The sequence below is a fragment of the Artemia franciscana genome, chromosome 8 (genome assembly GCF_032884065.1).
Source record: "Artemia franciscana chromosome 8, ASM3288406v1, whole genome shotgun sequence".
Classification (NCBI taxonomy): domain Eukaryota; kingdom Metazoa; phylum Arthropoda; class Branchiopoda; order Anostraca; family Artemiidae; genus Artemia; species Artemia franciscana.
Genome location: NC_088870.1, coordinates 28,766,521 through 28,780,107, shown reverse-complemented (window position 1 = coordinate 28,780,107; position 13,587 = coordinate 28,766,521). Strand labels below are relative to the sequence as shown.

General features: G+C 35.9%; 1 protein-coding gene across 2 annotated transcripts in view; it reads right to left on the bottom strand.

Moving 5' to 3' along the window:
* Window positions 1–13,587, bottom strand: part of LOC136030250 (putative ferric-chelate reductase 1 homolog) — an 82,849-nt gene that overhangs the window by 55,223 nt on the left and 14,039 nt on the right. For both annotated transcript variants that reach the window (XM_065709091.1, XM_065709090.1), the window contains exon 2: window positions 6,302–6,455. In XM_065709091.1, the coding sequence (XP_065565163.1) occupies window positions 6,302–6,437 (136 nt within the window). In that variant the 5' untranslated portion in view covers window positions 6,438–6,455. The remainder of the gene's footprint in view (window positions 1–6,301; window positions 6,456–13,587) is intronic.

Below are 13,587 nucleotides of genomic sequence, written 5' to 3'. Positions count from 1 at the left end.
TATAAATAAAAATAAAAAAACTAAAAAGATAAAAACTTCAAAAAAAAACTAAAAGAAAAAAACTAAAAAACCTAAAAAAAGGTCAAAACCAATAAAAAAGAACTAAAAGGGGAACACTGGGACACAAATGACGACCGGGATACTGGGAATATAAATGACGACCGGGACACAGGGAATGTTCAATTAGCAATCACCATCAACAAAGCTCAAGGGCAATCATTAGAATCATGAGGTATAGATCTGAATATGGATTGTTTTTCCCATGGACAATTATATGTTGCATGTTCAAGAGTCGGTAAACCTGACAATCTAAATAAATGACGACACTCAAAGAGAAAGCGACCGGGACAAAAGGAATGTTCGATTAGCAATCAACAAATCACCGGGACACAGGGAGTATAAATGACGACGACCGGGACACAGGGACATAACTACAAAGGGGACGCCGGGGTGCACAGGGGGATATATAAATGACGATGGCGACTCAGGGAATGGTCGATTAGCAATCACCATCAACAAAGCTCAAGGGCAATCATTAGAATCATGAGGTATAGATCTGAATACGGATTGTTTTCCCATGGACCATTATATGTTGCATGTTCAAGAGTCGGTAAACCTGACAATCTATTTATATGCACAGACAATGGGACAGCAAAGAATGTTGTATATTCTTAAGTTTTACGTAGTTAAAAACATATATATATATATATATATATATATATATATATATATATATATATATATATATATATATATATATATATCTATATTCACAGGTGGGACATAGGGACACAACTACAATGGCGCGTAACTAATATGGCGCGTAACGACTTACGCGCGCGGGGGGGCTTGGGGGGGCGCGAAGCGCCCCCACCAACTAGGTGTTGGGGTGGCGCGAAGCGCCACCCCAACAGCTAGTATGTTATAAAAACATGAGAATACAAAAGTTCTTTACGTAAGCTAATTTATAAGTTACGTAAATCTTTTACCAATAAAAAGATTCGTAAAAAATTAAAAGTTCTAGTTGCCTTTTTAATTAACCAAAAAATCGGGGGGGGCAACTAGGCTTCGTCCCCCGCTCTTTTTTTCTCAAAATCATTCGATCAAAATTATGAGAAAGCCATTGAGCCAAAAAAAAAAATATGCAAATTTCGTTTTGATTATTCCTCTGCGGAGAGCCAAAATCAAAACATGCATTGATTCAAAAACGTTCAGAAATTAAATAAAAAAAACAAGTTTTTTCAACTGAAAGTAAGGAGTGACATCAAAACTTAAAACGCACAGAAATTACTTCGTATATGAAAGAGGCTGCTTCCTCATCAACGCCCCGCTCTTTACGCTAAAGTTTTTTACTGTTTTAGAAAGAAGAATTGAGAGAAAGAGTCAAACTTCTGTCAAATTCTGTCAAAACAACCTAGTGTAACATTTCACCAGGAATATTTACTCCCCAGAAGATTCCCTCACCAATGAAGATTCTCCCCATAAAAATACACCCCGAGCACACCCCCCCAAAAAAATGGCTGTATACTTCCCAGTAGCGAATGCTACATGTAAACTATGGGCCGAGTTCACAACATGCAGCCCTTCTCCCGGGGACTGTTAGAGGTCATTTTACACCTAAAGATACAGTTGTTAAATTTTTTGACTATGCTGAACAAAATGGCTATCTCAAAATTTTGACCGTGCGACTCTGGCAAGTAATGAGCGTGGGAGGGGACCTAGTTGCCCTCCATTTTTTTAGCCACTTAAAGTGGACACTAATTTTTAAATTCCGTTAGAATTACTCTAGGACCAATGGGTCGATATGATCACCCTGGTAAGAAAAAAAAAACAAAAACAAAAAAAAAACAACAAATAAACACGCAACCGTGATCTTTCTTCCGGCAAACAATACAAAATTCCACATTTTTGCACATAGGAGCTTGAACTTCTACAGTAGAGCTCTCTGATACGTTGAATCTGATGGTGTGATTTTCATTATGATTATATGCCTTTTAGGGGGGTGTTTCCCCCTTTTTCGAAAATAAGGCAAATATCCTCAGGCTCTCAACTTTTGATGGATACGATTAAACTTGATAAAATTTACATATTTGAAATCAGCATTAAAATCCGATTCTTTTGATGTATCTACTGGTACAAAAATTTTGTCTTTTAGAGTTTTGGTTACTATTGAGCCAGGTCCCTCCTTACTTACAGTTCGTTACCTTGAACTGTTTGAAAATATTAATGCAATCAAACATTCTATAATTTTGAATATTCTCTGTCTTGTTGAACTAATCCAATATTCCTTGAAATTAATTTAGTATTTTACCATTGAAAAAAAGATCCTGACAAGGGAATATCCAGAATTTTTTTCGGGGGAGGTGTGTCTGTGTATGTGTATTTTTTCCAGGAAGAGGGATTACAAAAAAGTCTTAAAAACACGTCCAAAATTTCTTTATATGCATTTTCGTCATTTTTACGAGTCAAACAGAAGTTCAAGGGGGAAAAGGTATTCAAACTCGTTAGACCTCTCCTCCCTAGATACGGCCTTGTGTACGAGCAAAAAGTTTTCATGTGTGGAATATGTATCCATTCTCAATCGCTAATACACAGCTTTCATCTCACGAACATGAGCAGGAGTGATTCTTATGAATTTTCGCTGTAAAAGAGAATAAATATGCACTAAGCAGAGAGATTTCTTTTGGTTGATTTCGCTATTTCAGAAAGCACATTCATAATGCTAGTCAATTATTTTTACATAGCAATTGTCTCTTGTAGTATTATTTTGAACACATCGAAAAACAAGAGTAAGAAAAAAACATTCTTTTTGGGTCAAACAAGAAAACTATTATTAACTACTGTTTGCTTCCTTATAGGAACGCCTTTGGGGATTGGTCAGGGGCACTATGCACAATGCAGTAAGACACGAAATATCATAAGATGTGCACGTTAGTATCAATGAAATACAAGTTGTATTTGCTTTTCTGAATTTCTGTTTGAGGGTAAACAAAACAAAAAGAAATGTGTTTTTCACTGTAAAATTAAAGAGCTAGTATTTCATTTATAGGAGCTTATTTTACTTCAGTTTTACTAAGCAAAAAAAAAAGAGAAATAAACGCAACAAATTCAATTAACTACCACCAAAGTTAAAGAAGTGTCACTTAAGCTGAAAAAAGCAACCACACATCAAATAGTTGTTTTCGCTTTTAAATATTTGTAGAGAAGGTCAGAGTTGAACTGGACGTGGGCTGAACCAGATACCCTTGATTACTCATACACGAATTGGTGAAAAATTCTACAAAAATTAGTAGGAGTGGCATTCAACCTTAATGTCTCAAGGAAGAATTCCTAGTTTGGTTTATTGATCCTTTCAAAAGTTAAATTACAAAAACTGTTTTAGGTAGGTCAATTTTTTTCTGGCACATTGCACATTGCTGGGCTAAGCTGTAAGTATAATACCATAAATTTTTCGCTTGTTTCTCGAAAATTCTTTTGTCATTCAGGGATCTCGAAAAGCTGCGCTATCTACCTTTTCTTTAATGCAATTAGTCCAAATAGGCTTCTCTGTGAAATTATGAGGGAGGGGGGGGGGGGGTTGGACACTGTTTTTCGAGCTGAACCGGACGGTGTCCAGTTCTACCCTACATGGGCTATAGTAGACGATTGTTTTATTCCTATGCTTACGATAGTGAATCTTGGATTTTAAATGATTTTAATGTTAAACCTCAATTCACGAATTAGTTTCAATGTTCAGTAAGTAAAGAGACTGATTGTGAAGAATGCCTCCTTGGCCACTTCCATTTTTACCAAAACAACGTCTACCCAAACAAAATAAAGGGGAAAATATAGCTTGCGGATTTCAGCAACATGTTCAATCTTCTCTTATGTTCTCTTTTTCATCTTCATGTTTTCAAAAGGCAGAACCAGGATATTCACTGACCCTCCAGAAAAGGAAGGAATTGGCCAAAAAAGCGTGGACAGGGAGAGAAAAATAGTCTAAAGGAGACGCCCGTAGCAGATCTTAAGCTGGAGGATTCATCTGATAAATCATTACATCTTGGCAAAGAAGACAATGATGATAATATGCCGGTCATCCTATCTTCCTTGTCAGTAGGAGATTCCGTCCATGTCAAGTTCCAGCTAAAGAAGTCAACACGCTGCTATGTTGACTTAGTGCAGGAGGTTGTAGAAGGTGAAGCTACGATTAGTTTCATGCGCAAGAAAAGCAAAAGGTGTGTCTTTCCTGAGGCAGAAGATGTTGTAAATGTGGATTTTTCTGATATTCTCCATAGTCTACCAAAACCTTTTTCCTGTGGAGAAACCAGCCGAGTCCCTCAAAGATTTCGCTTTTAATTTGATTTTTTCACCACGCAATATGTATTAATCAAACAAGCTTATAAGTACAAGTGTATTTTAAGTAAAAAGACTGTTTTATGAACGAATTTACTGTTTGTAAAGGAACACCGGTAGATTTTTGGCAGTTTTTTCATCTTGTCTTGTTCAAGCCCCAGCGTGTCCGAACCAACCCCACTAGGTGGGGTTGGTTCGGACACTTTGACCAAAATTTTAAATGCATATTTTGAGAAAATTTGAAGGACAAGAAATCTGAAAAAAATCTCAAGCATTCCTTGTTGTGAGAGGTATACAGAGACCATCAAATTTCGGTTTTCAATTCATAAACAAATGAGGTATTCGTAATAGGCATTCAACCCTAACCTCCCCTACCGGAACCTCACCAAAAGTTTAAATTAACAACTTAAAATAAGCAATGACACGGTTTCAAATGATGAACAAAAGTTAACATAATCCGGAACAACGAACATTACTGGTAATTTAACTTCGTTTTGAGGCTCCTACAAAGTCTCCTAATTTATGAATGTCGCATGTAAAAAAAAAAAGAAGATTAATGTCCAAAATAAAGAAAGTTAATTTGGAATTTGCTGGTTCATCTGTCTCCGTACAATATTTTTTTGTATTTGTCCTTGACGGAACATTAACTTCTTTAGTTTTGAATGTTTAATTATGGTAAAGGTTCTAGAAAATAACACGTCATGTTAAAATTTATTATAGTACTCTAACCTTTAAATTCGTTTAGATGCAAGGGTGAATATTGCTTATTAAAGATGAGCAAAATTATTTCGTCTATGCCAATTTCTGATGATCTGTGGGAATCTTGCAACCCAGGAAATAATTTCCACAAAGGTCAAATATTTATACATTTCTTCAACATCCCGAGCTCCAACAGCGTTGAAAGAGTTCTATGTGCGATTCCTTGCTACAGTTAACCCAGTCCTGCCTTCACACAGCTGAAATTTCTGCAAAACTGATATTTTGTATTTCTCATCGAAGCTTATTACCGGCAGTGTCAAAACATTTTAGCTGTCTTGTGGAAAATGAACGTGTTTTAAAATTCCAAGAGTCCGGTATAGTCGTCTCAGAAAACAAGTGTAATGGAAAATTAATTCTAGTTGAAAGAAATGATCCTAGAATCAAACACTAAAATTTCCTATTTCCCCGCTAGAAAACATATATCAACAATGAAAAAAAGCAGCAATTTGCCGTCATTTTCTAGCGTAATGGCCGCAGCAAAAGGTCGATCTTTGGACATGTATAGCCCAAAGATCAATTAATGTCCGATTCTGGACTTTCAGCATGGTAGGTCCTGGACTCCAAATGGAGCTAAAAAAAAAAAAAAAAAAAAAAAAAAACTTAGATTCATGCGATGTCAATCGCAAGAGATGACTATTCAGGTCAATTCCCTGAGTAAATTTTGGTTTAAAATATACAGCATCCTTATATTTACTGATTCAAGGGTGGGCAGCTCCCTCTTCCCCACTTTGGGCCCTTCTGTCACATATGTTGAAAGTCAATCTTTTTTCAACCAGGTATACCACATCCTCCTTTTTAAAAATGTAACTGCAAAGCTAGAGCTGTGATGGGCTGTTCACACAATTTGATACTCTTGCGTGTATTAGGTTATCCACAGATAAATATTTTTCACTTTTTGGGAAGGATTGTGCCCGCGAATATTAAATGACCCAGATAGTCCAGAGGATAGCTTCAGAGTCCTTAGCAGCCGACAAACTCATAATCGCACAGAAAGGTCTAACATATCTACCTTTTTACTGATATGTCTGACTATCAAGTATGATTAAATGTCTTTGAGCAAGAAAGTGAGTGATGGCGGTAATAAGTGAATAAGGGTTTGAGTTAAATCTAAGTATCTCCTAGGTGGAATATTTCACGGATATAATATTGTAGAGCACATCACGTAATTGAGCCCAAAATAGCAAATTCAAACCATCCCATAGTTATTTACCTGGTATCATGTGTGTACAAGCAGCATCAGGAGCTCCTCTTGAAAAACCTTCTACATGTAAAATGAAAATGGAAGCAACGATCGATTTGGCAGCAATTGATTTAATGGCCAATTTTAGTTTCCCTCGGGCAGTCATTGAGGCAGTAGCTATAACCTGTAATTAGAACTTTTTAGTATTTTGTTAGGAAGATAAAGCGTCAATCATATGGTTCTCAGGCATACCAAAATACACTGGAATGATTTGCATCAAGATCTAAGGTCTATTTCAGATATATTCTTTTCTTTCGGAGAATTTCAATTATTATTTCTAATTGGTGGCTCCAATATTGCTAATAGTTAAATTTTCAGGTCAGGGGAGGGGGAAGAGTAGCAGAGGTCCCTAGCACTGTATTTTTAGCTCCAAATATTCTGAGTTTTTATGAGGACCAATTGGAATCAGTATGGAGTGAGGAGGCTTTAAATCATAAACATCACTTCATTGTGTGGACGATTTTTCGTAGATATAATGTTATTTCTCCCCTCTCTTTATTTACTTTTGTTCTTTCTTGTTGACTTGCCTTAAAAAAAGGGTCTTACAATTTTAGAACTGGTGGTTTACATCCTACTAAACCGGTGAACCTACACATACTAGCTCAAATCTGTTAGAAGTTGTGAAAAGACGCTTAGAAAATTCCTAAGAACTTGTTTCCCAAAGGCTGTATCAACTCTATATTACTAATCTTCTGTGAGCTTCTCACAGAATTTTCTTTATTCATGCTTTAAGTTGTGTTTGTTGTACATTTTAACATTGTGGCCATTTTTTGCTTTTTAAGAAATACAACAACAAAACTGAAAAGCATTAGCCTAAATATAAAATAGTAAAAAAAAATTATCAGACATATTCTAAATTTCCTCTGCAGCTTTACTACTGATAACTGTTAATCTTCTTTTTTTTGCCGGTATTTTCTACACCAAGAAAAAATATAGTAGTTTGAACATTCCGCTGTGGTTTGCGGTTTTCATATTGACCATACAACTTTAAAAATACATTAATAATACATAACAGTAAAGTATGATAAATGACATTAAAATATCTGATATTTGAACAAAATCTTGCAAATTAATACTCTAACGCAAACAGGATTAATTGTAAAACTTGCAAAAAGTTTAGATTTGATGTTAAGTAAAAAAGAAAAATTAATTTTAGGGAAAAAAGCTGAATTTGAATATAATTATCTCTACCAGATATTGACATTCCCTGTCGTGTAGCACAAAGGGGCAAGAGAGGACAGTATTTCAGAATTTGGAGGACATTATATTTCTAAAATTTAGAACTTGTAACAAAGGACATTCTAGCTCGTTTCTTGGGTTATTGTGCAAGCCAATAGAAACTAAAAATCCTTACAAAACAAATACATTTTAACACAGAAGTGGAGTTGTTTATAATCCACTGTCGAGTTTTGTATTAGTTTGAGCTGGCAGTGATATCTCGAGTTATTACTTTTGACCCCGAAGGTGGGCTCATTGTCTGACAAAATTGTCGCAAGAACAACCTAAGACTAACTTTTCAGCAACAACACAACGATAGAAAACACATAAACATTAAAGAATACAATTATGTATGATTGTTTAAAATCTAATATTTAAAAAGAACTGTTGCTGGATTATGAAACTTAATAAAGTTCACTTAAAAAAGAATTCCAACGTTTAAAAAGACTCTCAAGGTATTAAATGGTAATAAAATATACATACTTTTTAGGGTAATTAACTTAAAAAAAACTTTTTCCACAAAACAAGTTTTTCAAAGAAAAGTAAAGAGCTCTATTAAGCCAAGAATGAGCAGAAATAAAGCCAAATAATATTCCAAGCGTAAGACTACCACAAATCCCTATCGATAAATAAATGAAACTCAAAACGAATAGAAATTGTAGTAAATAGCCCAGTAAAACTCAAAACAAGCAAAAGCTGACATTAGGGCTTATACCCCCCATGCCTTCTCAGGACCAAAAGAACTCCCACTCGATTCCCACATCTGACATAAATTCCATAAAATCAATGAAAAACTGCTTAGAAGCTAAAAATGTTGTTGGCTCAGTTGTTATTTCAAAAAGACCAGATGTGAGGGCTGTCAAAGGACGTATTGTATTTTTCCACTGACAACGTGAATGATTACGCCATACTAGATAACACATTCTTGAATTTCTCAGAAACATACCAAGAAATTCTTTGAAACCAGGATGTATATTCTTGGAATGATGCCAAAAAAAAGTGTTAGTGACTCTATAAGTACACTGGGGTATGGGCCGGTTTGTACCAATTGATAACATACTACTCAGGATTTAGGATTAGTACCTGACCGACAAGTCGCCTGGACTCGCAGGCGAGCTAAGAATAATGGTCCCACATGCCTAGAGTCTTTAGCGGGCGAACAAGTTTTAGGATTGCAGATGAACGTTAAGGGCATTGTAGAATCTCTCCGTGGCAATCGTAGTATTGGCCACTCAATTCAATGCACTTTCAGTGTAGTTCCAGAGGACTGGTAAAAACCTTGGCATAACAAACCCTGGTTTGGCAATTTCATGCCACGTACGTATGTATCATTGAAGCAACTCAAGAGAGAATCCTAATTATCACCTCGGGGGAAATGACCTCGGAATTTATCAAACACTCTTTCAGTATCCTGTCATGCAACAAAAGCTGAGACTGGGATAATTCTAACGATGATATTACTATTGGGGTCATTTTCAAGCTCTTGCTTGAAGCCCAACAATTTAACTTCTCTTATGTTAGACTGTGAAAAGTGAAAGAAACGCCCCGAAAGCGTAGAATTTGGAAACTCAACTCGAAAAGAATTTATAGCAGTTTTTTCAAAATCTGGCAGAATTCCAGTGGAATTGGCTCTTGGCACCAAGTCTTTAAGTGCTTTTAGCGTGCCTCCATATGTGCTTTCTGCCTAATCAGGCAAAAGAAAATAAACACATGGAGTATATGAATCACCAACCTTTGTATGTATTGCATATACAAAAAAAGGCGGAGCGCAACCTTGAATGTTCCATCGCCAAAAATAGTTCTGGTCCCTCAAGATACAGCAACCATATCTCTATAGCCCAAAGCCAAAATCTTTTAGGAATGTTTTGTCCGGAATCGTAAAGGAAAAGATCTTGATAAAAACATGGGATTTGTTTAATGTTGGACATTATTCGAACAGTCCTCACACTTATCGGATCGCCAGGGAGTGAATGCTCACCAGAATTGTGTGATTGATAAACAAACCTGAATTGAAACAGATCTGAGTTATATGGTGGTTAAGCTGTTTGGTGGTCCAGTCGGTTGTGGTTGAGTTGTTTGATGGTCGAATTTAAAGTAATTGAGTAGAGGGTGGTTGAATTATTTGGTAGTCGAGTTATGATGGTTGAGTTCTGTGTTCACTCACGCAATTCTCCTAAATAAGCCCCCCCCCTAAATAACTCCCTACAAAAAAAGTAATACTACTCATAACTTTAGAAGGCTCAAAATCTTTACCATATATTGCTTATGATATTGAAAGTTTCTGCTAAATTCAAATTTCCTCAGATTCAGCAACAATCTTATAAGGAAAGGAAATTTAACGTTTCTCAGTATTTGAACCTGTATATGTAGACAAGTTTTATTTTGGACGGGAGGGAGGGGGAAATGCTAATTTTCATGAAAGGTATAACATCGAAGATTACTCTAAAAATATACCTCGACAAATGAATGAAAATTATCAGAATAGACTCGCGAAAGGGGGAAAGGTTATATTCGAAACCCTTCTCCCTTCGTAAGTTTCATTTTCAACCTTTTAAAGGTAGGTGAATATTCTGTAGTTATTAATTTCTCATGTTATTGTCAGAAAGGCCTGCAACTTCCACATCATGTTCAGGTCATTGAATGCATAAAGTTTGGGTTTATCAGATGAATTAGTTGAAATGACGCTTAAAACCGGTATCTCGATGGTGATTTGTTTAATTATAAATCTTTACACATCTTCGCCTTTAAGCTAATTTTTATCTCGATGACCTTGGAAAATAATTTGGCTCAATATGAAGAACAACCAATATAAATACTACATTCGGTCATTATGCTACATACCTTAATCATACTGTTTATCATTTTGCTAGATTACACTGACCGAGGTGCTGTTCCTGTATTTCTCTTTAGGATGTCGATAGGCTATCAAGAAGGTTGATAGGATCAATGATAGACAACAATCATGGTTGCAACGGGATCTACAACCTAGTAGAGAGCGAACCACAGCCTATAGTAACCAAAAGTTAAAAAACGCGCTTTGAAAAAAAAAATGCCTAGAGAAAAAGAATTAACAGTTGACACTGACTCAGGAATTATTTTGGTTCGTCTTAAAAGTAAAATTTAAAAAAAAATGAAATTTTATTGCGAAAAGAAAATCACGGTGATTTCGACAAAGTCTGAAACGCCTCGAAAACGGCGTCAGATCAAAACGAAAAGTGTACCATTGGAATCAGGTCGAAAAACTACAACAGGGAAACCGTTCATAGAGTGATGCTTAGTGGCTCATTCAAAAGCTATTTCTCATATTTAAATGCTTTTTATAAATTCCGCCATCTACAAGTGCCACAGGGCACTAAAATGACACGTTTCGTGCCATTTCTAAAGGGGTGGGGCTAGCGGGCTACAAAAGCACCGTAGAAAGAATTTTTTAGCTCATATAAAGGATGTTGCTCATATCTACTTTCCCCTATATAAATCCACCATCTGCAAGTGCGAAATGACACTATTGGTGCCATGTCTCAAGTGGAAGAGGTGGGGCTAGTGGGCATCCGGAACTTTTTAGAGAGATACTTAATGGCTCATTTGAAAGCTATTCCTCATATATACGTGCGTTTTATCAGTTCTACCCTCCGCAACTGCAATATAGCACTAAAACGGCACTTTTGGTGCCACTTCTTAAGTGGAAAAGCTTGGAAGCATAAAACGGTACCATTGCAATACTTATGGTCCAAAGCCCTTAACTAGAGATTTACAAGAGCCCCTCCCGTATACTCCCCCTCTCACCGCTCCAAAGAGTGAACCACAGCCCATAGTAACCAAAAGTTGCGTTTTGAAAAAAAAATGCCTCATGAAAAAAATTGTCATCTGACACTGACTCTGGAATGGTAACTATTATTTCGGTTCGTTTTGAAAGTAAGAGTTTATTGGGAAAATACATTTATGGTTATTTGGAAAAAAAAAGTCTGAAACCCCTCGAGAATGGAGTCGGATCAATATGAAAAGTTTGCAATTACATTCAACATGGTAAAAAAAAGCTTGAACAGGAAATTACAGTCCCCCTCCTTGAACAACAAGGAAAATCACTTTTTTGCACTGGTAGCACTGTCTCCCGTTTTTTTTTTTTGCTTTTTTTTCAGCAGGCCTAGAGGGCTACCAGAACATCATAAGAGAGATGCTTAATGGCTCATCCAAAAGCTATTTCTCATATCAACGTGATTTTTATAAATTCTGCCATCTGCAAGAGCCATATGGCGCTAAAATGGACACTTTTTGTGCCATTTCCAAAGAGGTGGGGTTAGCGGGCTACCAAAACATTATAGGTCATATAAAAGATATTGCTTATATCTACGTTTTCCTATAAATCCACCATCTGCAAGTGCCAATAGCACTATTAGTGTGCCGTCTCAAGTGGAAAAGCTGAGGCTAGTGGGTATCCAGAACTTCTTAGAGAGAATTTTAGTGACTCATTTGAAAGCTATTGCTCATATATACGTGCTTTTTATCAGTTTAACCATCCGTAAGTACTATATAGTACTAAAAACGGCACTTTTGGTGCTATTTCTCAAGTGAGAATGATTTCTCACTTGAGAGAAATCTCAAGTGATTTTTAAAATATTGAATGTTCTTAAGAGGAAGAAATTCATAGAAGATCAAATAGTTGAATCTCAAAGTTCCAATTAACTATTCTTTGACGCACCCCCTCCCCTCCTCCTGTTCGCAAAAGTTGAGCTTCGCCAAATATAGTTCAATGTTCTCACTCTTTATAATAGAAGCTTGTATTAACTCAATGTTTTATAATAGCCAATTACAAATGTATTTGCTGGATAAGGTCCAACACCTATGCTTTTGGTGATGACATAGGCTAGCTTTACAGTCTTGGGGGAAAGGGCTGTAAGTTACACAAGTTGATCCTACAAGAACAAATAGATCAAATTCGATAATCAGCCCCCGTAGTACGGTTACTAGTGTGTTAGACTTTGAATCAGAATGGCAAGGGTTCAGCTTCTTAATCAGGCATTTTTATTTCAATCGTGGTTTTCTGCCTTATGTATGATAATTTTTCAGCTAATTCACTATTTTCATTGATTTTTTGTGAATTGTGAAATGTTTCATGCACTATTTTTGGAACAAATTGTGCCCTAGACTCCAACCCCTTACCACTTAGGGGCTGGAGAAGTGTAGGCATATGGTTCTGGAACCACTCAATGTTGTATCTTCAAAGGATTGCTTATTGTTATATTCATTTGTTCCTATCATTTCCCTTTTTTACTATTTAATAGATAGAATAAAACTATTTGTAATGTATATAGAGAAATCATAGCACTAAGAACCTATGAGGATTTTTTTTTTGTGATATTTTTCTGGTTGTCGGGTTACTTTCCAACTTTTTCTTGTTTATTGCTATTCCACACCTGTATGCCTAATGTTTTTCGGTGTTTATCGGGGAGGGGGGAGGGTGAAATGTTTAGTGAAATAAGTTAGACATACCAAAATTTTGCTTAGGGTTTGAAAACCTTAAAAATCTTCTTAAAAAAAAATAGTTAGGCTACTCTTTCCTAACTGTCGAGGTTGTCCACCTTCAAAACTTATGTACATCATTTTGTGTAGCATAGATTTCTCGGCACTATTTGAAAAAACGATCAGAAATTAAATATTTATTTTCAACTGAAAGTAAGGAGTGACATTAGAACTTAAAACAAACAGAAATTATTCCGTATACGAGGGTCCTGCCCCCCTCAAAAAATTCAAAAAGATCATTGCAGTGTTGTTTCTGCATTAAATTTAAATTAAAAACGAACAAAGGTTAATTAAAAAAAAAACTTTTTTGAGGGAAGTAAAGAGCGAAGTTGAAACTTAAAATAAACAAAAATTATTGCTTCACAGTCTATCTAACATACATCAATAAAGCTAGTACAAATAAACCAAATAATCTTATTTCACAATGCTTGTAGGATTATAGAAAACTTGCGCTTTACTGAAAACACAGAACAACATGGGAGTTTTGGAAAAGTAAAAGTAAACCGATTAAGGCCTCTTTT